This window comes from Castanea sativa, chromosome 7, assembly GCF_040712315.1.
Source record: "Castanea sativa cultivar Marrone di Chiusa Pesio chromosome 7, ASM4071231v1".
Lineage (NCBI taxonomy): Eukaryota > Viridiplantae > Streptophyta > Magnoliopsida > Fagales > Fagaceae > Castanea > Castanea sativa.
Genome location: NC_134019.1, coordinates 31,218,057 through 31,244,260, shown reverse-complemented (window position 1 = coordinate 31,244,260; position 26,204 = coordinate 31,218,057). Strand labels below are relative to the sequence as shown.

At 33.1% G+C, this 26,204-nt stretch overlaps 2 protein-coding genes, 1 long non-coding RNA gene and 1 other non-coding gene across 6 annotated transcripts; 2 read left to right on the top strand and 2 right to left on the bottom strand.

Moving 5' to 3' along the window:
* Positions 1 to 5,122: 5,122 nt before the first annotated feature.
* LOC142642140 (alpha-amylase-like) lies at positions 5,123 to 9,356 on the bottom strand. 2 transcript variants are annotated; one of them, XM_075816495.1, is made up of 4 exons: positions 8,485 to 9,356; positions 8,225 to 8,354; positions 6,275 to 7,089; positions 5,123 to 5,751 (listed from the first exon to the last, which is right to left on the bottom strand). In XM_075816495.1, exons 1-4 carry the CDS (start codon positions 8,566 to 8,568, stop codon positions 5,479 to 5,481), a joined length of 1,302 nt encoding a protein of 433 aa, XP_075672610.1. In that variant the 5' UTR covers positions 8,569 to 9,356; the 3' UTR covers positions 5,123 to 5,478. The 2 variants fall into 2 exon arrangements, with proteins under 2 accessions (XP_075672610.1, XP_075672611.1); XM_075816496.1 differs by having other exon boundaries at positions 9,105 to 9,356.
* Positions 9,066 to 9,289, top strand: LOC142605442 (small nucleolar RNA U3). The gene has a single exon (XR_012839062.1). It is a non-coding gene; the product is annotated as a small nucleolar RNA U3 (small nucleolar RNA).
* A 963-nt stretch (positions 9,357 to 10,319) lies between the features above and the next one.
* Positions 10,320 to 11,273, top strand: LOC142641957 (uncharacterized). The gene is made up of 2 exons (XR_012845558.1): positions 10,320 to 10,430; positions 10,806 to 11,273. It is a non-coding gene; the product is annotated as an uncharacterized LOC142641957 (long non-coding RNA).
* Positions 11,274 to 14,415: 3,142 nt separating this feature from the next.
* Positions 14,416 to 23,808, bottom strand: LOC142643692 (ceramide synthase LOH2). 2 transcript variants are annotated; one of them, XM_075818398.1, is made up of 7 exons: positions 23,299 to 23,705; positions 22,326 to 22,397; positions 19,126 to 19,337; positions 18,011 to 18,166; positions 15,579 to 15,764; positions 15,311 to 15,489; positions 14,416 to 14,792 (listed from the first exon to the last, which is right to left on the bottom strand). In XM_075818398.1, the coding sequence occupies exons 2-7, from the start codon at positions 22,356 to 22,358 to the stop codon at positions 14,773 to 14,775; spliced, it is 786 nt and encodes a 261-aa protein (XP_075674513.1). In that variant the 5' UTR covers positions 22,359 to 22,397; positions 23,299 to 23,705; the 3' UTR covers positions 14,416 to 14,772. The 2 variants fall into 2 exon arrangements, with proteins under 2 accessions (XP_075674513.1, XP_075674512.1); XM_075818397.1 differs by lacking the exon at positions 22,326 to 22,397 and having other exon boundaries at positions 23,299 to 23,808.
* Positions 23,809 to 26,204: the final 2,396 nt, after the last annotated feature.

Below are 26,204 nucleotides of genomic sequence, written 5' to 3'. Positions count from 1 at the left end.
ACGGTAGTCATCTCAAAAAACAAGTAATGGACGGTAGCTTTCAATGGGTTGGGCCGGATGGACTTGGGTCTGCCTGACCCATGGGCCCAAGTCTATCTTTCATTTATAGTCTTGCATTTGAAGGGAAGAGAGATTTGTTTCAAATATTTTTTTAAAACGAAAAAAAAAAAAAAAAAATTTCTTCGCTTGCTTGTAAAATTAGGATTAAATTTTGGTATAACTAATCGCTAACCCGTGTTATGCATGAAAATCTATCTATTTGTGAGGTAAACTAAAATAATTTTATAAAAAACATAAGAAACTACATCATTGTATGACATTAATTTATGTTACAATTTGATGAAGAAATCATTGCTTGAACGTGTAATGACTTACAAATTTTTTTTCAAATAGTTTCAAATACTGCAAAAAAAAAAATCTCAAAATTTTAGATATTAAAACTTCTGAAAAACCAAAAAATATTAAAGAATCAGATAATTTACTGTTTAGAAATTATTAAAACAAAACAAAATATATATATATGACTAAACAATAGAGAAATATAAGAGAAAGATGAGTTACATTCGAAAGAATAGTTTCAATTAGTGCAAACTTTTTATCTTGTAAAAAACAGATAAAGAGAGTTTGGTGGTTCATGTATGAAAATTATTTTTCAAAAAATACATGAAAAATCATAAAATATATATATTTTTTAACAAAGTAGAGAAGAAGAAAATAACATAAGAAGAGCTTATACCTCTACTTGCTTAAAAAAAATATTGGGGTTTGTTTTGCCTTTATAATGTTCATGATTAATCTCACAAATTTGAAGATAAATTATCAATGTTTGAGTTTGAGTTTAAATTGGGCTTGTTAGAGAGATATGGTTTCACTGCTTGTTAAGTTTGGATTAAACAAAAATAATTTTTTTTTTAAATAAATGATAATGATGAGTTTGAGTTTAAGTTGTACTTGTTAGAGAGATAGAGTTTCACTCCTTATTAAGTTTTGACTAAACAAAAATAATTTTATTTGAATAAAATGATAATTTTATTTAAATATTATGTTGACGTGAAAAATTATGAGATTTTTAGAGGTTCGGTTATATATATATATATATATAAAATAAATAGTGAATTTTTAGAATTTTTGATAAGACAAATTTTCAGAAATTATTTCTTGTACTAAGGGTGAATGAAATACTATTGTTAGTGGCTTGTTCATCTCTTTAAGTTGTATTACACTCATTTTGGTAGGTTTGGTCCATTAAGCAAAAAGAGAAAATACACGCAAAAAAGAAAAAAAAGGCAAATGCAGAGGTTCTGAACTGACCTTGGTCAGCCTTGGAAAGGAACTCTGCTTGGGTCTCCTCAGCAATCGCAAGAAGACTAAGGCACCAATAAAAAAGGTTAAATCAAAAAGTAGAATTTTCAAGCTTTTGAAATATATCTAATAGAGTTTTATTCAAATTAAACTTGATGAAGCAGTATCTCGTTGATTTGCTGGGATTCGTCCAAATGGCTCCTGGAAGTACTCTGACGACCCTGCGGGAGCAAGAATTCACTCAAGTGGTCACCGGTGTGGTGCCTACCACAACACCTTCGATGATAAAGTCAGTATCGAAGAAGATAATAATCGAAATGCCAATAAAAATGATTCAGGTTGTGATGTTGTTTTTGTATGTACCTTGTTTTGGTGTTGAGAGGGTTTTATATACCCTTGGGGATTGTATCCGTTGGGGCATTAATGCTTCTTCTGATAACGTCTTCAGGGGAGTAATGGGCGTTAATGCCTTCCCGTTGGTTCGTCCAGCTGGTCTTGTAACGGTTGAGGCTTTATTGGCAGCATTCAATGGCCTTAACTCTTCCTCTGATGATGACGATAACGGGTTACGTTCGTCCGTGAGGCCACCTCGTCTATGTTTCACTTCGTCAGTCCCATCAAAACTATTGTAACATTTGATATGATAATTACACGTTGAAGAGAAATAATAAATATATAATATATAAAACTTAAAATAAAAAAGAATATAAAAGAAAAAGAAAATAATGGTGACGCGAAAAATTATGAGAGTTTCGGAGACTTCAGTTATATATATATATATATATATATATATATATATATAAAAGTTAAGTTCTCCAATTAAATTAAAAAACATATAGCATAAATAGCGTTATATTTTCAAGAACAATTTAGTTGATGTACATGTGTTTATAATTAAATAGGAAACGAATGAGAAGAAAAACCAAATTCGTCCATGAGACAACAAAAGAAGAGATAAACCTGCCTCGTCTATCATATAGATAAGGAATAAATGACATGGGTAACGTCTCACATAACAGACAAACAAAGTGTAACGACAGACCAACAAGCAAGATATCATTGAATTCTATAACGCCTCAGCATTCATTATCCATAGATCCATAATCATAAAGAGAGGCATTTACTCCCATCCCCATGGGCAAAGACCTATAGAAAGACACAAGGAATCATAACAGAGGTTCGCAAGATATGCTTAACAACTCTCTAGCCAAATAGCAATTTCTATGTACAATTGAGCTTTGATCTTACTGACTAGCTCATCAAAGGCTTTTTGACACACACCACACCGATGTACTCCTAAGTATATTTATCCAATTTTGCAAGATTTCACGACCGTTGACTTGACGTCGTCCATCTATATTAACGAGGAGTTAAATTGATGATTTTCTGTATCATCAGAAACCTATCTAAGAAACTATACCTAATTCTTACCTGTGAAATTGATAGAGATCATTGCATATTAAAAATTGAGTAAGATTTAGGAACAGTGCTTAGGTGTTGTTCCTTAAGTTCCCTTTTTGAGATTCTACCATGTACATTTTTTTTTTCATGGGAAGGAAGTGTATTTCTTATTTAAGTAGTCATATGGCTTAATCTTAAGATGAGATTCTAAAGAACAACACTTAGGGTTCGTTCGGTTAGAGGACTGGAAAAGTGGGAGGATGAAAAATATTTAGTTTTCTCTCTTGTGTGTTCGGTTGGAGGGGTGAAAAAGTGGGAGGGTGGAAAACTCTTTTGTTTGGTTGAATAGAAAAAGGGAATGATATAAAATGTAATTTATATAAATTGACTATTATACATTTGTTACATAATATGTAAGAAATAGATTTATTTATATTCATTACATAATATAAAATTGATCACATCATATATATAAATTTATATTATTATAATGTAAAAATTATAATAGTGTACATATAAATTTAATTGGGCAAGTGATTTTGTAACTAGCAAAAAGGTGGTTGCAAAATCAGGTCACGTTGAAAAAAAAAAAAAAAAAAAGAAGAGAACGTTGAATAGATCAGGTCACGTTGAAGAAGGAAAAAAAAAGAAAGAGAGACAATAGATCATTGAAAAAAAATAAGTGGGAAGAGGGCATTGTTGTAAAAGTGCTACTATAGCACTTTTTCCCCCAGATTTTTCTCCCGATTTGGGAGGAAAAAAAATGTGGGTCCGGAGAGAAAATTTTCGCCTGGATTTTGTCTCATTCCTATTTTCCTTTCCTAACCGAACAGTTAAAAACAGTATTTTTCACCCTATTTTCCTCTCTCCATTTTCCATTCTCCCTATTCTCATCCCAAACGGACGGACCCTTAAGGTACTGTACCTAAGTTTTGTTTTTAAAGATTTAGTTTTTATCTATGTTAAGACTTAAGAGTCTTGTAGTTCGACTAGTTGACATTTCTTAATATTTTCAATAGATAAATTTAGAATTCAAATCACTTCACTCCCAATTATCGAATTACAAAAAACAAATCCATAAATATAAATAATAGTATGTTACTTAAGATCATTTATCATTTTTATTCAGTATAATAATATTTTATTATATGACGTGAAACAATAATAACCATTTTTATATTTATCAAAATTACATCTAAATAATAGCAAGATATACAATCATATTGAATGTTTAATATTAGAATATACATAATTCTATTATGTATATTTATAAATAAATGTTTATTAGTAATTCTAATTATCAATTTTACCAAAAAAAAATAGTAATTATCAAATTTTATATTTGGACAAAAAAAAAAAAAGGATAAAATTATCTTATGTATTAAACCTTCTCATACATACATACATACATATATATATATATATATATATATATATATATGATGCTGCCAGGTTGGGTCGGGTTCATATTTCCACTTCACAGGAAATATGGTGGCCTAGTTGATCAGTCACTGTCCACTTTGCCATTGGTGGTTACTGACTCACTGGTAATTCCATACAAAGCAAGCTAGTGCGGAACAGAGTTTGTAGTTTGTACATAGATTCTCCGACATCTAAGCCGCAAGTGACCTTTGTCTTTGTGTCATTCAAGTTTTCATAGAAACTTCGTTTCTGATTGTGATACGCTGATTGGTGGTCACTGACTCACTGGTAATTCCATACAAAGCAAGCAAGTGCGGGACAGCGTTTGCAGTTTGTACATAGATTCTCCGACATCTAAGCCGCAAGTGACCTTTGTCTTTGTGTCATCCAAGCTTTCATAGAAACTTCGTTTCTGATTGTGATACGCTGATGCTGCTACTTGTCACAGAGAATATTTTTCCAAAAACTTTAATTAGTGATTCAAATTAACCATGTGTCCCTTTTGTGAGTTTTACTGGATCCTAATGGACAAGAATCTCTGATGCCATTGCCAGGAGAGTAGAGAATAATTTTAGCTTCTAGCTGTAAAATAAATGATTCCAGAATCGGATTAACACTCTTTGGAGTAAACTGACCTCTAAAAAATTAAAGCTTGTAAAAGAAGTACTTTTTTTTTGTACGAATACAATGATGTAATACAGTAATAGAAAGATGATCAAAGTCCATGCAGAGCAGCTTCATGATTCATGAGCTGCCAACGAAATTAAAACTGGAAACAAATGTTTATCAAAAAAAAAACTGGAAACAAAAACAGGTGTTTTTAGAAAGACTCAACCTTTAAAAACTTAGAACATTATTGGATTCAGGAAAGAAAATCTTAACCGTGAACCATTTTATTCTTGAACAATGTCATATCTGGTTGGGCTATTGAAGCTAGATTTCCTTGTAGAGGGTACCTATATGAAAGTCTGTGAGTAAAAAATGGGCAAGGCATATCAAACCTTAATTTTCTTAATTTTATCATATACTTCATTGTTGTTACAACCATGGTTTCCAGGACCAATTCTAATTTAAAGAAAAAGCATTATAACAGAGATTTTTTAAGGAACATATCCAGTGCGTGGTATATGGATCAAATTGAATCTCAGAAACTTTCAAGTGGGGTCCGAGGCAATGTCCTTGAGTCCGTAACCGGCCTACGCAAGCCTTATACTTTGGAAGCAAACTGGATAGCATGAAAGTTCTCTCTATGCTTAACTTTCATCAATAATAACATAGCATATTAAATTTCAAAGGTTCCAAAGCAAAGGCTAATTTATCATAAGGACCTTTTGTCATTCCTTTTCATTTTTATTAATTATCATCATTCCCCTTAGTTTTTTTCTCCCACACAGCATAGTCATTCCCAGAAGTAGCAAGTTTGAAGGTTGGAGGGACCAGGTTCCCAACCTCATATCTTGGACCAATCTTAGCAATGATCTTCTTGTCTATAGCAGCCACATAGAGATCTGCATCAGAGGCTAGAATTCGCACAGAACTTGTGGGCTTGATCCCATTTCTGGATCGAATTGCAATGAGTATAGAGATCCCCTCCTTGAGGCCCCAGTCAAAGAAGTGATCATAAAACTGTCATGAAATAAAATATTCCCATTAATTCAAAGAAAGAAAGAAGAACATTTATTTGTTAATAATCATTAGTATCAATACCATTAAAGAATAACTTGTCAATTTGGATTAAATTGTCTTGATGTCAATAATTAGACATCAATGGAAATTGTATCTGCTAATAGTAATTTGCATGCTCCAAAGTCCATCGGAACCTTTTTAGTAGTAAAAGAACATTTTTTGCAATTATCTTTCGTTTGCAGAAATAGTTGCCAAAACAGTGTGCAGCTATATAAAAAGATCCCATACTACAGAAAATAAGTAAATACAGTATGCTTTTTCAAGTGAATTTTTAGTCAAATTTTAGAAACTTGAACAGATTGTTATCAATTTACTAACAGATTTCTGCCCTAAAGACTATTTTTTGAATTCCAGACAATTTCCTGGATCTACTTTTTGTTCATCTAGGAGCACCATATGAAAATAATATGAAAAAACAAACCATTTGGTGAGAGATAAAGTAAACGAGCAAAAAATAACTTACAATTGATGGGATCCCTGGATGAGTAAGAATGTAGACATATCCCTGCATGACTTTATCTGATGGGAATGGCCAAAGGTTCTGTGTGGAACCTGTATCATGATTATCTATGAACGTTACAGCATTTCCTGGCTTCAAGCCAATCACACCTGGAGGACCTCCATTGGCATCTTTCAACCGCCACAGCTCTCCTTGAATTGCAGTTTGAAGTATCCCTTTAGTTGTAAAATCAAAAGCTGTAACACCTCCTCCAGCAGCTTGTATCCATCTCACAATCTCGCGTCGATGACCATCCTGGTTGTGCACTGGTTTTCCATCACTTCCATAAGCAAGAGTGTTCCATATTTCACCTACTGCAAAATTTGGCTTAGTCTTTGCCATATACTTCTTAGTAAAAGCTGGGGAATATCCTCTGGCAAAATCAAATCTCCATCCATCAAACCCGATTTCAGTCTTTAGCCAGTTCATCCAATCTGATAGCTCTCTTTGGACCCGTAGGTTTGTGTGGTCGATATCTGGAGCACCATCAAAACCACCACCAGTGTCAGGATTTCCATTGCCATCACAATAACGAGTGTCATCACTGCAAATGAAAGATGGACCCCAGTCAAGGCGATCATCTGGAGTCCCTCCTTCAAAAACAGACCAAATTCCTCTACTATCTTTCTTCTCAGCACATCTGTGGTTTATGACTATGTCCGCTATGCAATGGATCCCCTTGTCATGGAAGGCTTTTGTCAGCCTCTTCAGTTCATCTTGGTTTCCATATTTTGATGCATTGAGATCATAGAGCCTTCCAGGCAAGTACCCTTGAGGGCCTAGACTAGAGACAAAGCAAGGAAACAATTTTAGCAAAGTTTCTATATGCTCTATTTGCTATACTTGTTACTGCTAAAGAGTAAAGACTATGAGAGCCTGTTTGGTTGCCAAAAACTGTTTTCTGTTTCCAAACCCACAAAAAAATTTGTTTTCAGTTTTCATTCTCAAAACCTATTTTCTAAACTATTGGTCACCTTCCAGTTCAAAATTTCAAACAAGTTTAGAAATGAATCCTAAATTAAAAAACATAAGTAGCTGGGAGAAGCTCAATAGAACCTTTGAGCAACTTGGCAAGCATGTTTCCTAGAAGTACATGTGACCACGTAGTGGGTTGGAACAATTTTCCTCCGAACCGGTTTGAAGACAAATTTGAATTAATGAAACAAGTTTTTAATAATTCAGCAACTTTTTTTATTTCAATAAAAGTGATAATGTTTTAGTTCTCCATTTAACTTCAGTATCTTCTAAATATAACCTTAATCTTTAAAACTAATTAACCAATATTTCAGATTCTAAAAGGGAAAAGGATAAAAATTGGGGGGGGGAGGGGGGGGCGCATATATTCTTTTCTTCTTTTGGTGAAATGTCTTTAAATTTTACATTGACCCCACTTATTCTTATCTTAATAGGTGCAATTCCAAATAGTATCAACAATTTTCTACAATTTTAATCCAACACAATTTTTTTTTTTTCCTTCTTCGAATTCCAGGGGTTCAGTGGTTGCAATTGTCCCCACTGGACACTAGGTAGCTCTGCCTCTAGCTATTTGATTGAAATCTTTACATAGTATGAGATGAATACAATTGTAACATAAATGTTCTAGTTCGCAAATCTTACAAATGAGACACCCCTAGAGGCCATAATCATTTGATCACATAGATACACTGCAATAGATATGATTTTGCATTAAATCTATTTACACGCAAAAAGATAGGAAAAAGAACTTAAAAAACTAACACAATGCATTTTAGCTCCAGCTAGAATGAAGGGACACCATAAACAAGTTGAAAGTTTGAATTTTGAAACACCAAATTCAAATGTTTTATCATGAAAAGGAAAAAGAAAAAACAATAAAACCTAGTGGAGATTAAGATTATAAACTTGTATATGTAATGATTTTTAGTAAAGGTGTACCGTCAGAAATAGAGTGAGCAGGTTGAGGGAGCCAAACATGAGTAATCCCAGAAGTAGCCAGTTCAGGAACTGAGTTTCTTAAGAAGTTGTACCATCCTCCTTCCTTCTTCCATGACTCCCAGTTGAACCCCTGTCCACCAAAATCCCAACAAATTCATATATTTTATGATTAGTATAGCTGATTAGCCACAAAAAAAGAAAAAAGAAAAAGAAGAAGAGGGTCAATTATACATTATTCTATTATAGTGTTTTGTGCATACCTGAAATAGAATTTGAGAAGCTGTGAAGTCTGGAATGAAAGCAATAAAGAGCAAGAGATAGTAGAGGGAAATTTTGTTTCCCATCTTCCCTTTTGCTATTCAGATTTGCTTGTTTTTTGAGTTTAATGACTCTTTAAAGGAACTAAGAGGCAATCAAGCTAAGCTAAGTTAATCATTTGGAACTTGACTTGTACTGCATTGACCTATATGATTGGCTAATAAAGTCCAACATGTGATGGCCTTCTGTGAGTGGAATCCTCAAAATTGCAAATTGCCTAACATTTTAGAACATTCTCTTCCCACGGTGATTGGGGAGCGTAAAGAACAAGTTGGAACAATTTCATGGTTTCTGCCTTTGCAATTGCGATCTTTTACTTGTGAAATAATCTCAACGATTCCTTATGCAAAGCTCAATCTTTTGCTAAGAAGCTTCAGTGACCCACTTAGCAGATGAGAGAGACACACAATAGAATATCATACATGGAAAGTGGAAACTAATAATACATGTAATCTTCTAAGTATGGTGGAATCCCACATCAGAAACACGATGTTTTAATAATGAGAAGTATGGACTAAAGGACACGACCTTACTTGAACAGGATCTGTTCTATCGGTTGTACCTCTGTGTCCTTGATCATTAAGGAGACAGGATCCCAAGTCTGGTGGATGAATCCAAGACCGTCTGATCAGAGCGTGCTTGATTAACAGCCTTATGATCTGTGGATTAATGCGGCAGTAGATGATCGTTCTCAGTCAGTGAACACTGGTTGGGAATTGGGATGGTCATGCGGTTGTCTGACAGACCTAAAAAATCTTCTTCGTTTTTATTGAACTCTTTTTTTAACCAGTTTGTCTTGTTATCAGTTTTCATTTATTTCCTAATTATATGTCTTCGGGCTTCCAACAGTGAGATTAGGACTATCCAATCCTATTGATCAAGTTGTACTGGTTTAACATTTCACATTATAATTAAAACAATTGAAAATTTTGCAAATTTTTTTTTACTTGAAGTTTGTTATTTATTAGTTAACTTCCCAATTCTCATTACTATTAAAAAAGAAGAAGAAAAAAACTCAAGATTGACATGTACTAACGTGTGAAGAACAAATCAATTTCTCAATGGTTTTTTTTTTGGGGCCTTGTATGGGTGTTTAGAAGAGAACTCTTCGAACATTGACAATTTTCATTTAGCACCATCATCGATTTGGGAAATTCTTGCCTAGTCCCGGACTACAAGGTCACCAAACTGACCTTGTAGTCCCAGCCAATAAGAACAAGACTAGTAAGATGAAAATGCTGATATCATTTAAATAGTACAGCTCATCGATAATAGCAAATGCTGGTCTTTCGTTAACGTTCCCGTTAGCCAGCTGTTTTCAACAGTTCTTTCACCAGTTTCAAAAGTTTTCGGGCACACCTTAATTTTAGATTTCAATCCACCCGCTTGTTTCTTATATTTTGGGTGGGTTTGGATAGAGAGTTTTGCGTTCACATTTCCAATTTCACGTTTCAGATTTTTTTTTTCTTTTCTTGCACACAAATTTCAACAGGGGACAGGAGGTATATTTATCACTGTGCATAAACAGTAACCACACTATTCACGCACAGTAATACACTGTTCATCACTATATCAGCCAATTTTTTATTAAAAATAGAACCTGTGATATTATTCACATATTTAAAAATTATTTTGCTACAGTATTTTCAGTTTTCAGCTTTATCCAAACGTACCCTTCATTCCTCCTCTTCAACATAAAAATGAAAATCACTTTCTTGTAACTCTCTCCCAGCCAACACACCCATGGTCTCACTGGTTTTTTCACCTTGTAGCTTTTTTCATTTTTTGTTTGTCACTGAAAGCTTAGAAATTCATCTCTCATGTTTTGTGTTTAATTTTGTAGATCATTAGCATGCACGAGTTGAAGAAAATCCACAAGGTTCAAAAGGTGACAATGAAATCGTACTCTCTAATATCTATTTCTCCTTTCAAAAGCTCAAAAAGTGTTTTACATTCTTACTCAATTAAGTGTTGTTTTACATTTCTGTCTATGGTGCTCTGAATCATCAATGAAGTTCTTAGCCTCTGTTCGGTTTCAGAGAAAATAGAAGGAAAAACTTGATGCCAAATTTAAGTTGTAACCACCATTTTCATGGAATCATAGGTGCTTAAAGGTGATTTTGGAAGGGGGTTAAAAATAGTAGAAAAGCCTCATCACATTCCCAGTGAATAGGCTGATCGGGAAACATTTTCTTGCAAATATGTTCCTACAGTATGTTTATTTTATTTTAATTTTTTCTTAACTTTTTTTTTTTCCATGTAGATACTGTTCATTGGATCACAATCCATACTTGGGAGGGCAGTTGTTGTGAATGCTAATCCTGATATGATTTGGAAGCATGAAAGGCCATTGGTTTAAAGCTACGTATATCTCTATTGGATCTAGCCGAATTCTGTTTTTTGCTTGGAGAGGTGTGTGTGCAAAAGAAGACTCAAAAAAATTTGGAAACCAACTTTGGCATATTAACTACTGTTGAAATGAAGATACAAGTCCAGAGTACAAGTCCGAATTCTGTTTTTTCTATCTATTCTTAGTTGCTTGTAATCACTTTTACTCATCAATAAGAAAACTAAGCTCTATTTAGTTTTCTTCATCTTTAAAAGCTTTGAGTTTTTACAACTCTTGAGTAAGCAGAGTGTTATGGCAAATTCAATTTGTAAAAGAGGCTCTATCTCTCTCTTTGGACTGTGGGTAATAAAATTAGAGAGGTGCTGTGGTTTGATTCGTTGATATATGTGAGTTGCAGCATTCATATTTGTGAGATTTCTTCGGTAGTGCTGTTGCTTTTGCAGCTTTTTCATTTGGTTAGAATTTGTGAGATTTCTTTGATAGTGCTGTAGCTTTTGTAGCTTTTGCTTTTGGTTGGAATTTGCTTTGTAGATCTCTTTGATATATGTGGCTGGAACCTGGCATGAGAACTGCAAATCTTTGATATATGTAGATTTCTTTTGTGGTTTAAGATTTATCAACTTGATGTATCTCCCTAAAAACTGCAAATCTTGCATATAAAATGGCTTAGCATTAAGCTTCAAATTTTCTAACAGTTAGTTACTTATTTTCACAAACAATTTTTGTGCATTTCCAAAAAAAATTAAAATTAAACAAAATAAGGAACTACTACCAATCCCAAACCACAATACAAAAGGGATTACATTAAACCCAAACCAGGTAACAGGTGAATCTTAGAAAACCAAACAAAATTGTTAAATTCATGTGTTTCTAAGCTTCCCTATATTGTTTTCTATAATCTTAAACTCAAACCAAATTGTTAAACTCATGAAATGAAAACAAAAGCATAACACAAGGAACTGATAAACTAAGCAACCAAACATCGGTATCAAAGAACACAACCTAACAAAATCTCCACCAGCCAGTCCTTGGCCATTGACACACGCACGCTCTACTGGTACTGGGCTTCATACCCATTATAAAAATCTCAAAAACATTCAACAATAAATGAATTAGATTTAAAAATAAAATAAAAAGCAATGAAAGAAATAAATAAGGTGTGTTAGAAGAAACAGAGATTTTCAAATTTGGTGGAGGTAAAGTAGAACAGAAGAGAAAATGGAGAGAGAGAGAGAGAGAGGATTCTAAAATTTACATTTAAACCCAAATCTGACCCGCCAATTACATCCCCAAAATTTTGAATTTTTTTGAATTTGCTTTCACCGTTTTATAGGTTAACAGACGTTAAGATTATCAAGGGTTGTTGTGCTGATGTGGCAGTTAGGATGATGTAATCTATTTTTCTACCGTGGCATCAACTTATTGGCTGGGACTACAAGATTAGCAGGCTGACCTTGTAGTCCCAGACTAGCTAAGAATTTCCCCATTGATTTTAGATCCAACTTTATATATAATATCTTTGGAAAGTGGTTAATAGAGAGAGAGGGTAAAGTTTTGTGGACCGTGGGTTTCATAGAAGTATCAAGTAATGAAGTAGAGATTGTGGGACACGCTCTGTGTTTACTTTGTTAAGTGTTGGGGAGGCTACTGTGGGTCTGACACTAACTCGCAAAATTTTTCAATTTAAGAATTAGCACATGCTAGATAAGGAGTATTGTGGTTAAGGGTTGCACTTCGTGTTCACGGGCGGATTCGTGTTGTGTCGAGCCATAAATACTTTGCTATATGAGTTTATCTGAACTCGACTTGTTTAGTAAACGTGTCAAGAATTCTCAACCCTAATCCGACTCGTTTATTAAACAGGTTGACCCAACACGATACGTTTAACATGTTTAATTAATAAGTCATGTAAAAGTCAATACAAATAACTTGTTTAATAACCTGTTTGATTAATACAACTACAACCATAAATATAGTAATAAACATATAATTACAACAAAAAATTAAGCAATAATAACAAAATTTAATACATTTATCATCCAAACGAGTTAGACGGGTTCACATGTTGAACACGAACATAACCCGTTTATTAAACGGGTCAGCCGTGTCGACCCAAATATGACCCGAACCCGTTTAGCTTTAACCCATAACCTGTTTATAAATGGGTTAATCGTGTCGAGTTAGCAGATCGTGTCAGATTTTGCCACCCCCAATTGTGGTATAAGGGTGTGATCAAAAGTTGATTGTGAACTTGGGTTTAACAGCAAGCTACCAACCAACTCGATCAAATCATTTTTGAAGGAACTCCAACCGTTGCTGATTGTGAACATGCTAGTTGTTGACCAATTCGATAAGGGTAAATTGGTGGTTGGCTCAGTCGTCCTTAAGGGTTGTCCCATTGATGCTGGCAATCGAGGTGGCATTAAGATTGACAAGCATGTGAGGTGAAGTGATGGTAACCTCAGGATTCCATTTTCCATAGGAGAGGATCTAGTGGAGATGTACAGATCTTTGTTGAATCTCGAGTTGGAGAGGAGAGAAGTGCCATAGCCTATAGCCATGACTGGGGAATCAAGGTATTGATCAAAACACTTCAAATGGGTTCATGTAGCTAGTACACAAGATACTCCATCATCTCCTCATTTTTTCTTATTGTATTGAGATGAAAATAGGGAAAGGATTATTTTTAACTGATGTCTTCCCTTTTGTGAGTATTTTTTGAGTCGCTCTTCACAATGCACAACTATCCTCCATTTTTTGTATTGCTGTGAGTAATAGATTTAACTATCTTATATATATAACACCATGTTGATAGGCTCAAAATTCCCTCAATTTGCTACCTCAAATCGACCAGTCCAAAAATAAATAAATAAATAAACCTAGAGCTGTTACCTCAGCATACTGTAAGTCTCCTTATTTAGTAAACACCAGAAGCAGCTTTGGTCCTTGCTTACCTTTCAACACTTTGCTTACCTGTGGTGCCAGTTTATGCAGCAAATTACTCCGTATTGATCCCTTCCAGAAAATCGAAGGGTGGATAATTTGAATCAACAATGCCACAATCGACTGGGCTGTAGTTGGCGACTCCAGCAGCAGCAAAAATCATTTATCCTTTTTCCTCTTGGATGAATAAAGACCATTGGTTATGCGGTCCACACAATATGAAGTCTTTTGGAGGAATAAAGACCATCATGATCATGCTAGTTCTTTGGCCACAGCAGGATCAGGTTGCATATAATAATAAAAGAATAAAAAAAATCCATATTACTGATAATAGTTCAACAGTAAGATTAGTGATCAGGTTGCATATAATAAAAATCCGGTTAAACCAACAAAATAGAAAGGCCTAATGACAGCCGGAAGCGTAATTTTAATTTGCTGTTCACAAGGGAATGAGGGAGTCAGGCCACATTCAAAAAGGTTGTAGAATTATCATAGTTGGTAGTACATAAACTAGGCCTGGATATTCTTGTATCAGTTAAAGGCTCATATAAAATATAGGAAGGATGGCAACACCAAAAACTAGGAAAAAAGGAAAGTCTTTTTTTTTTTTTTCTTTTTCTTTTTCAACTTCTTCATTTATCTGTTTTAGGGCTAATCCAAACAAAATATTATCCAGAGAAACAATTATACAGGAATCACCTATCATTTATACACCAAAAAGATATCAAAAAGGAGATTAATGGTCTTCCACCTCCTTATCTCTACCCCAAGAATAAGAGGAAAAATTTAGAAATCAAAAAGTTCCCAACCCCCTCCAATTTTGGTACAATAGATGGCAAACAATTGAGATCAGAGTGAAACCTACAAACTTGTCAAAAGTAATTCCCAGGGGGCTACATCATCAGTGAGAACGTATGACTTGTACAAAATCTTCCAACTATTCATCATCCTCTGAATCTGTATTAAATAAAGATAATAAATCTTCAGCTCTAAAAAAAAATAAAAAATAAAAAGCTACTTTAGACTACAAAAGAAAATAATACAAAATGGATAATGTTGCTCTTCCCTAAACTGCATATGCTTTTCCACATATTTTAGAACTCAACACGGTTGGTGTATATATTTGTAATGCGTAAATGGAAAAGATATCAGTATATCACCACCTAAAGGTAACGAGAATAGTAAAGAAAGCTGCTTTGCAGGATGCAGGCAAGCCATTGCTCCCATATCAATTCATTTTAATATGTCAAATTGAGATTGTTGTACAAACATGAGAACATTATGCAATGAGTCTCCTCGATGTAACAAATAAGACTTGTAGAAAGGAAGCTCCATTTTTTATGGGCTCTACATATATACGGATTCATCCATTTCAGATCACACACACACACACACACACACACAGATTTATAGCAGATTCCAGATGTAATGGAACAATTTTTTGAATGATAATATGAAAGCAGTGAAAAGCTTACCAGATCTTATATCTTCTCCCACTTTTCCTCTATTTTTCAACTGTCTCCGGACCATTGCACATATAAGTACCCACCAGTATATGTGAAACACAAGTAGCATCAGCAACATTGTATTGAAAGCATAGTACAGCAACGTATGATAGGCCTTTGATAGATTCAAGAACTCAATGAGATCATAGCTGGGAAATGGCAATAGTAAGAACAGATAAGTCAAAGGAGTATCAAAGCCAAATGTAGTGAAATAAAATCATTTACCAAGAGGGCAAACCTTGTTGCATTTATAACCCAAAAAGGAAAGAATATTAGCCGCAGAATGAGCCAAGAAATGACAAAGAATCCAAAGCACACACTTGCTCCAAGCTCCTTCTCAGAATATTTAAAAACTTTAGCAGCTTCCATGAATACATCACTTGCATCATGCAGGGCAAGGATGATTGAGCCAATCCGGAAAAACCTATAAATGGAAAATTAGTACCTGTTCTCTTGCAAAATATTAATACATTAAGTTTACTAAATATTGCTTACTAGAAACTCTTGCACAAACACCAACAAAGCAAAAAGTGGTACATAACTCACAAGGGCTGAGATATTTGCTTTTTAAGAGTTCTCTTAAACTACAGTTTGTTAAGGTAGACCTATGCACTTAAAAGAACCAACTGGAGAATCCTCAGTAATGTATGGTTTTAGTTTAGCTCAGGCACAAGAGTGCCTTCCTTAATGTGATATCTTTTTTTGATAAATTCCTTAATGTGATATTGTATTGTATTAACATAAGATTAGCAGTGAATATTGTGCCAAGAAGAAACAGTAAACAAATAGTAAATATAAATATTACCATGAACAGTTCTATATAAGTTATAACAATCAATATATCCCAAAAATTTTAAGAAGGTAAGCATGAATGTTCTTTATAATGCATAGCATTGCCAAGCCGCTATATTTCCTAAAACAGCAAACAAAAACTAACAATGTCACAACAAAAACTGTAATAAGTGATGAAATTCCAAGAACATGGATAAACAGCTATGTAAGAATCGGCACACTTGGCTGGTCTGCCACAATAGAGAACAGAATGACAGACAATTGCAATGAAAAATGATGGGCTAACTGCCTCAGCAGGAGTGTTAGTGAATCTAACCATGGCATTAAGGTTCTGCCTGCCAAATATCACAACATTAAAGTTCTTTTATAAGATTATGAAAAGAATGTCATTTTACCTGCCGCATGTCGCAACATTAAAAAGGATTTTTTTTCATAATATATTCAAAATGGCATCATTTCACTTACATTACATTATTTGAAACCATTTTAAAACACTAAATTTAAATATTTGATTTTTTGAATATAAAAATTGATTATTACAGGTACAATTGATTGGCTGAAAATTTTCAAAAAACACTAATATTTCAACATCACATGGGCTACAAGCCGAAGTTTTTTGAGGGTTTGAAAGTAGAATTGAAATGCACTCTCTCCATATAAATATGTGCATGCCAGAAGTGATAGGATAATGCGCGTGAAGCTTGTACATTGAGCGTTAAGTTTCTTGTAAGACTAGCAGTCAACTCATGCCATGCACAGAATTTGATAAGACCCTAACTAATTGATAGATAAACCTGAGGTAAGTAGCTAACTGAACGAAGTCTTCAATCTGACCTCTAGTAGGACTGCCTCTTGACTTGCTAAGGTCAGGAATATAGTAATAGATTCAGGTCTTTCTCTTCCCTGAGGGCGCTACTTTTTCCAAGTGAATAAGCAGTCAAAACTGACAAAATAAATCCCCACACCAGTAATGAAAATGTATCCAAGTTAAATCAGAAGGCTGCAACTCTTATCAAGATCATATATCTAATCATGGCAGCCAATTTTTAGTTTTATCTTTTTAATGGGCAGGAATATGTTTTTGATTGCTAAACGGACAGAGTTCTCTTCATTTTTACTTGCCAAATGTCCACAATTGATGAATGAAGAAATTTAAAGGTTAACTAACGCATGCAAACTACGAATATTATTTATATGTTTGGTGTTGAGAACAATAAAGCTGATCCACAAAAAACCTCTGATTTTAAAACATCTCAATAATTGTATGCCATTGCTATCGTTACTTAATTCAAGCACTCATATCATATACTAAAAAAAAAAATTGAGTCCTAGAATCTGTGTTTATGCCAAGTGATTGTCTTCACTTCTCTCTGCCCCAAATGGCTACACTCTTCTAGCACCAAGAGGTTACACTTTATTAAAAACTTTGGTAAATTACATAATTCTCCTATAGTTTGAGTAATTTCATATTAAAATCTAATTTTTTATATATAAAAAAATTATAATTAAACTCCCATCTCAAAATGAACCAAAACTTAATTGTATAAAATATCAATTCTTAAGGGCTTTCCTCCTTTGAACCCTTTGAGAAGTAATTTGTCACTAACTAATTAAAAACTAAATGAATAAGAAAATTAATCCAGAACACATTTACAGGCACAACTGGCTAGATTTGTGCCACAGAAAAATTACTAGAAATCAAGACAGCTCTATGCCAACAAAGGGGTAGAACACTACAAGAGATCCACACATGAGTATTCATGTACATCAGCTTTCCTCATTTCAAAAAAAAAAAAAGTATTACTTAAAAAAAAAACACAAAAAACTATTTAATGTGACTTGCTGAATGATTGTACTTAGAAAAAACAGAAATAATACCTTGTAATATATGAGTACCCAATCAAGGCAACAGTAATTATATGATGGGACATCATCACAGAGAAATCCTTCCTTCGAGTCTCCCATGTAAGGAGCGCAGCAATGCTGTAGGTGTAGAATCCACATTGGCACATATAGTAAAGCTTTAGGGGAAGCCTGAAATGATAAATAAAATGGTCATTTTAGACAATTTATACCAATTCATTTTGATGGTATAACTCAAATAAGTTTAGAACTATCCTATCCTAGAGGAATATATATATATATATATATATATATATATATTCAAGTTGTTGAAAGCCCATATCCATTGCAAACCAACCAAATAACCAGAGCCAACCCGAAAAAAAAGAAGAAAAAGAAAAGAGAGAGAGAAAGACATCTCTCCATAGTTATGTTGTATGTCAAAAAGTAAAACTGGCATGCTGTCTAAAGAGAGCAATATCATTACCAATCATATGCATTCAGAAGAGAAACGAAAGCTAACAAAAACCACACAGTAATTAATAAGTAGATGGCTATGCCCAAAAATAAAAAATAAAAAGAGGGGGGGAGGGAGCAAACTCATTTGCACATAAAAATAAAAATAAAAAGGGGGGAGGGGGGCGTTAATAACAAGCTAACAAGCTAATATTGCCAATCCTCCTTTATATTTACCCTATCAAAAGAGATTAGACATTCTGCCCTGCAAGAAAAGAATGGAAAAATCTTCCATCTTGTCCAGTGTGTACATGGTATCATAGAAAAATATTTCAGAGCAAAAATACAGAAAAAAAGTGGTTTCTTATATCATATCCACAGCTTGGTCATCATCCATCCAACGCTATGACATATATGCCTCTAGCCATTCTAAAAAAGTAGCAACAAAATTTAGGTTTTTTTAATTATTTATGTCTCTCTAGAGGACCTGCTTGGCTCTATTTTCTTGTGATTAAACAATAAAAGGCGAAGGAGAAGCCTCTTGTGCAATGCCATAGTATAGTTTTGTAGAGAAGGGTATATACCAGCATGCTAGTAGCCAATGTTTTTCTTTCATTTTACACATTTAAACAAATTATGAAGAAACTTACAAGAAACCTAGTAAGAAAATGAAGCCAAGCATGTGAATTACTCACGGCAACTCTTGATTTGGCCAGCCTCTAAAGTATTCTTTAGTATCCCTGAACCATGGTTCACTGTGTGTTATTTTGAGAACACATGCTTCAACAGTAGCATAGTATGCTAGCTTCCACATTGACTCTGAGCATTTTACAATCTTTGACCGTGTTGCATCATCAATCTTTAGTGGAACAGCTCCATTATATCTCAACAACCAGATGGACAATTTCTGGAAGAAAATATATAAAGAATAATTCAAATAATATTAATGAAACATAGTGTTTAAAATGTCATGTCCTGTTCATTTTCTTTTTCTTGTAACAACAAAGCATGCAAGATTGATACTTAGAAAGAGCATCAGATATTTCCAATAACCATTAACTATCTCAGCATGAGTTTTGCTTTTAGGTATAGTAATAAGCACAGAAGTTTACTATGAGCATGAGCTTCATTGAGGAACATCATTTCTCACAAGAGTGAAAAGCTTAAATGAATACTGTGTTTTAATCCAAATATACCCCAAATTGTTGACAGCAGAGCTATTGTCTTATTAGAAAGATAAAAAAGAAAGTTTTGATGATATTCGTCACTGCCATTTAAGAAAAGTAAAATGAAGAAACATGACACAAAATAATTTGTATCACATCAACAGATGCATGCATGCACATGAACAAAGATATCTTTTGACATGGTATATGTGGAAAACACAGGAAAACAGCCAGAGAGAGAGTATGTGGTTTGTGTTTTGTGAAAATTCAAAAACACATTGATTTGAGAACACATATTAACACTTTACAGAAGGTGAATTGGCAAGGTATTCAAACATAAAAGAACTTGAAACGTTCAAATAGTACATTACAGGGCATATAATGGAAAATTTCAGCAACAGAACACTCTCATGTTGCAAGCTGAACTCTCTGAAGATTTCCAATGCAACAACTGAAGCACTGAATTACATCATAATGCAAAAATTTTGCCAATTAAGGGAGCATGTAATCCTGTTAGCTCTACTACTCTATCGTTACAGCGCATATAACCCCCAAATTTCATGGGGAACGAAAGTCAACTCTTTCTTTGATGTGTATAATCACCATAGCAACAAAATTTCTCCTTTAGTTAAAGTGATAATATTTAATTCCTCTTGACATGCTCACTCAATCCCAAGTATCCACTTTTTATTGACATTGCATTCCTTTTGTACTTCAATCATAGTCAATTCTTTCTTCTTTTTTTTTGAATGTCGGTTTTCCATTCTTTAAATTAAGCACAGTAGACCATTCTCTCCACAAGTTACTACGATCCTTTCATTCTATTTATTTACTATTGTTCTATGTCTGTGACAATCATTCATATGCGAATCAAGCAAACACGTAGCAGAGAAAATTCTTTTTCTTTTTTCCTTTCTTGATTAGCTGTAATAACAATTTCAAGTCTTCAATACCTCCCAGTTTAATCAACAGCAGCAATGTTATTATCAAAAAAAAAAAAAAAAAAAAAAAACAGCAATGTTAAAAGTGTACCTAAGCATGCTTGAAGCTCAAAACTCGAAACCCCCAAGTCTAAGCATTTTGCTTGGCCAAAGCGAAACTAATTTGATGAAGATATTATTATTGCTACTTTTTTGAAGGAGCAAAAAGCATGCCTAGGAGAGTTTTTTTTTTTCTAGAAAATATATCATTAATATTAACCACTGGATCTTGAAGGAAATGATATGGACCATTGATTTATTATACATATAACATTCTTCCTACACAAACAATTTTTTATTTGACATATTAAAGACACAAACAAGGCTAGTTTACCATTCTTGTGCTTTTTGGTCTTTGTCTTTTGGATATATTTTGATTGAACCATATAAGCATACACTTCATTTTGACCATAGGTAATCAGTTATGTACAAGAAAATTCTATAAAATGCTATGATTTTTTTTTTTGATAGGTAAAAAAAAATCATAACATACATCTGTAGATTTCATCATTTTAAATATAAAAACTTTCTATTTGCAAAAGTAACCATAACATACATCTGTAGATTTTTTATAGCAATACATGCATTTAGAAAAGAATCTAGTCATTACACATAATTCAATATGTCAATTAGAGTATTTAGTTCTATTTATATAACTACTTTTTAAACTAATAGTTCTACCGTTCTAAAAATAAATCTGCACCATAAATATGAAAACAAATATCAACTTTGAGAAAACATTTGAGACAGGCAATATTTTTATAAACTATCCTCGTTTAATGATTTAAATTTCTTGAAATTAAACGCCAAGAGCATTAAAGCTCAACTAGTTGGCACTTCCTAGTATTTCCAATAATAACATCTAGGGTTTAAATCCCCCTCCCTTAACTATTGAGTTATCAATGAAAAAATCTTGAAATTAATCATATATTTGAAACCTACTGGTTCTGCTCTGAAATGAAGAAATAGCTTAATCTATTATATATACGAAAAAAAATAATAAATAAATTTTTTTTTTGTGCAGATTGTGTTGTCTCATAATCAACATTATTATCAAATTGCTTCTTTCCATGAATTATGCATATTTTACTACAAATTATACTTTTTTACAAAATAGAAAAAGATGGAAAGACATTTTTATTGGTAAATGATATAGTCTTCTTTAAAATGACAGAGAGATTGAGAGCAAAAAAATGGTATATTGATTTCTTCATTTTTAGCTAAATATGAGATCTACTTTACTTTAGGGTTATATATAAATATATACACGGTATGATTTGAAACCTATGATATCTGATCCATGATGATCGCTCATGATTCAAACCCAAGTCTTATTTGCCGACAATAGACTTTATTAGTTGAGCTAACTAGAACCCATTTAAGTTGTAATAAGTATAAAAATGCACTAAAAAGGTCATACCAATGCACAAAACTCTCACTTTTATTAGGTAACTAGCAGCCTTACCCCCCATGTTTTTACTTTGGAGAGGTTAATTCCCAGTCCTAAACCTATGACTTGGTGCTTGGGGTGGCACCAAGGCCTGACCTCTAAGTATAATAATTATAGAACCAAAATCATAGGGCCTTATTAAATTGCCTAAGTGGCCTAGCGTAAGACCTGGCCTGCCTAATGACTAAAGTAAAGAGCCATTCATTTAAATGAATGGCAGCTAAAATTTCCACTGGTCAAGAGCCTTGTAGCTCAATGGCTGAATCCCCTTCCCCCCCAGTTGTTCAGGAAAAAAAAACCTTCCACAGCGAGACTCTTGTCCAGCACATCATCAATCAAGCTAAATATACCATTCACCACAGAATTCGAACCTACAAATATAATGAAAAAAAAAATTAAGCAATGATTGGAACTCCTAAGTGCAAACTTGTTTCCTAATCGAATGACAAAGGCCGTGTCAAGCTCAATCCTAATCGATGATAATAGAGAAAATTAAGCTGTAACTGACAACACAGTATTTTTATCATTAGATAGATATACAAAAACCACCCTATCATCAATGCCTCTCACTTCAACTGTTTTCAGTTATAATTTACGCTTTGTTTGTTTCGGAAATAATATTTTCTAAAAAAAGTCATTTTCTATAAAACTATCCAATATTCCTATGTTTGGTAGCAACCTTAATTGAGTTGAAAAAATTCTCCTAATTTCTCCTATTTAGCTTGCAGTGAGATAGACTTGTTTTCCAAAAAACAGAAAAAAAAAAAAAAAAAAAAAAAAAAAAAGAAGAGTAGAAAACAATCTCCAAGCGTACTTGTTTTTGTTGACCAAAGAAAAACACTGAACACAAGGTTTCCATTGAAACAAACGGAGCATTAGATTCTTTTTCCCTTCATTCCTTATTCCTTACAATATTCTTTATTCACGAATACTGATAATCCTTGAGCAACACTTACATCCTTATAATCATGCACTCAAATAAGATTTAGCAACTAAATGCTCTCATTCTTTGCTGATTGAATCCAAGAAGCAATTCTAATATTAAAGATCATACATCTAAGATAGTTGTAACCTAAAAAGAAATGTACAAAACAATCACACTACAAATAAAGTCCAAATGCTACTTTTCCTCCACAATTTTCTCAGCAAACAAACGCATTTCTAAAAATAAACCATAACAAACAAGAATCAAGAATTCGAAAAATTGCAAAGTAAAGCGAAAAGCTACAAAGAATGCTTGCTCTAGAGCGAAACAAAGAGCAAGAAGCTTACGCGGAAGATGAATTTGTCGAGGAAGAACCTGGCGGCGAGGAAGCCGAGAGCAAAGTAGATAGCGACGAGGAAAGAAGAAACAGGCTCGACGCTATTGCTCCAGATCGAGTCCATGTGAGAGTCCGAGCAAGAATGTCACAGAGAAGCATCAACCGGCGAAATCAATCGCTGCCAACTCCGATTCCGGCAACCGAAAATCAGCGACCGCAATGCAAGAATCGGATGCGATTGACCGCCATTTCTATACTATCCGAGATCTAAAGCTTGGCCCTAATTTTTCACACAGCAAGAATTATGAAGATTTTTTTTGGCTCGCTCAGTTATAGAGAGAGAGAGAGAGAGAGAAAGGGTGGCAACGGAAATTAGGGAGGTCGAGGATGAGATCTTGCTTTATTTATTATTATATATATGTAATGATCAATTAGTTAGCGGACAATAAGAGCTCTGCGTAATGTGGACTTTTTTTTTTTTTTGGGTCAAGCAGGGTGAGCTTCGGTCTAATATTTCAGTGCACTGAATCCGTGTTAAAGATTACGTGTAATTTGTAGTATGAATTTAGCAGAATGGGTCACACCATTGTGATGAGTTCAGTGCTCTAGTGAGGGTTAGTCATGAAATTTGAGTTTAGTGTGTTATTATTTATGTATTAGAGTAATAGATATTTTAAAATATAGATATGTTTATGTATTCTAATGTGTCCAGTTTATTAGTCACAATTTTAATTTTGTGTAACAGTTGTATTCAATTTTTTTTCCACAATTATGAGGTCCACCTCACATAAGAATGATGTTACATGCAACCCTTACAAATAATAATGAATTATTAATCATATATTATTTATGTAATGTGGGTTTAGTGTGGTATTATTTATGTATTAGAGCACTAGACACTTTAAAATATAGATATGTTCTTGTATTCTAACGTGTCCAGTTCATTAGTCACAATTTTAATCTTGTGTAACAGTTGTATTCAATTTTTTTTTCCACAATTATGAGGTCTACCTCATATAAGAATGATGTTACATGCAACTGTTACAAATAATAATGAATTATTAATCATATATTATTTATGTAATGTGGGTTTAGTGTGGTATTATTTATGTATTAGAGCACTAGACACTTTAAAATATAGATATGTTCTTGTATTCTAACGTGTCCAGTTCATTAGTCACAATTTTAATCTTGTGTAACAGTTGTATTCAATTTTTTTTCCACAATTATGAGGTCCACCTCACATAAGAATGATGTTACATGCAACCCTTACAAATAATAATGAATTATTAATCATATATTATTTATGTAATGTGGGTTTAGTGTGGTATTATTTATGTATTAGAGCACTAGACACTTTAAAATATAGATATGTTCTTGTATTCTAACGTGTCCAGTTCATTAGTCACAATTTTAATCTTGTGTAACAGTTGTATTCAATTTTTTTTTCCACAATTATGAGGTCCACCTCACATAAGAATGATGTTACATGCAACCGTTACAAATAATAATGAATTATTAATCATATATTATTTATGTAATGTGGGTTTAGTGTGGTATTATTTATGTATTAGAGCACTAGACACTTTAAAATATAGATATGTTCTTGTATTCTAACGTGTCCAGTTCATTAGTCACAATTTTAATCTTGTGTAACAGTTGTATTCTATTTTTTTTCCCACAATTATGAGGTCCACCTCACATAAGAATGATGTTACATGCAACCGTTACAAATAATAATGAATTATTAATCATATATTATTTATGTAATGTGGGTTTAGTGTGGTATTATTTATGTATTAGAGCACTAGACACTTTAAAATATAGATATGTTCTTGTATTCTAACGTGTCCAGTTCATTAGTCACAATTTTAATCTTGTGTAACAGTTGTATTCAATTTTTTTTCCACAATTATGAGGTCCACCTCACATAAGAATGATGTTACATGCAACCGTTACAAATAATAATGAATTATTAATCATATATTATTTATGTAATGTGGGTTTAGTGTGGTATTATTTATGTATTAGAGCACTAGACACCTTAAAATATAGATATGTTCTTGTATTTTAACGTGTCCAGTTCATTAGTCACAATTTTAATCTTGTGTAACAGTTGTATTTAATTTTTTTTCCACAATTATGAGGTCCATCTCACAAAAGAATGATGTTACATGCAACCGTTACAAATAATAATGAATTATTAATCATATATTATTTATGTAATGTGGGTTTAGTGTGGTATTATTTATGTATTAGAGCACTAGACACTTTAAAATATAGATATGTTCTTGTATTCTAACGTGTCCAGTTCATTAGTCACAATTTTAATCTTGTGTAACAGTTGTATTCAATTTTTTTTTCCACAATTATAAGGTTCACCTCACATAAGAATGATGTTACATGCAACCATTACAAATAATAATGAATTATTAATCATATATTATTTATGTAATGTGGGTTTAGTGTGGTATTATTTATGTATTAAAGCACTGGACACTTTAAAATATAGATATGTTCTTGTATTCTAACGTGTCCAGTTCATTAGTCACAATTTTAATCTTGTGTAACAATTGTATTCAATTTTTTTTCCACAATTATGAGGTCCACCTCACATAAGAATGATGTTACATGCAACCGTTACAAATAATAATGAATTATTAATCATATATTATTTATGTAATGTGGGTTTAGTGTGGTATTATTTATGTATTAGAGCACTAGACACTTTAAAATATAGATATGTTCTTGTATTCTAACGTGTCCAGGTCATTAGTCACAATTTTAATCTTGTGTAACAGTTGTATTCAATTTTTTTTTCCACAATTATGAGGTCCACCTCACATAAGAATGATGTTACATGCAACCGTTAGAAATAATAATAAATTATTAATCATATATTATTTATGTAATGTG

Excerpts from the sequence above, each read along its gene's own strand:
- LOC142642140 (XM_075816495.1), bottom strand. The coding sequence starts at position 8,568 with ATGGGAAACAAAATTTCCCTCTACTATCTCTTGCTCTTTATTGCTTTC. Across the intron at positions 7,090-8,224 it reads TGCTCACTCTATTTCTGACG|GCCCTCAAGGGTACTTGCCT; the intron begins GTACACCTTTAC and ends TCTCTAGTCTAG. Across the intron at positions 5,752-6,274 it reads ATCCAGGGATCCCATCAATT|TTTTATGATCACTTCTTTGA; the intron begins GTAAGTTATTTT and ends ATTTCATGACAG.
- LOC142643692 (XM_075818397.1), bottom strand. The coding sequence starts at position 23,412 with ATGGACTCGATCTGGAGCAATAGCGTCGAGCCTGTTTCTTCTTTCCTC. Across the intron at positions 19,338-23,298 it reads TCGACAAATTCATCTTCCGC|AAATTGTCCATCTGGTTGTT; the intron begins GTAAGCTTCTTG and ends ATTTTCTTCCAG. Across the intron at positions 15,490-15,578 it reads TGGGTTATAAATGCAACAAG|CTATGATCTCATTGAGTTCT; the intron begins GTTTGCCCTCTT and ends GCCATTTCCCAG.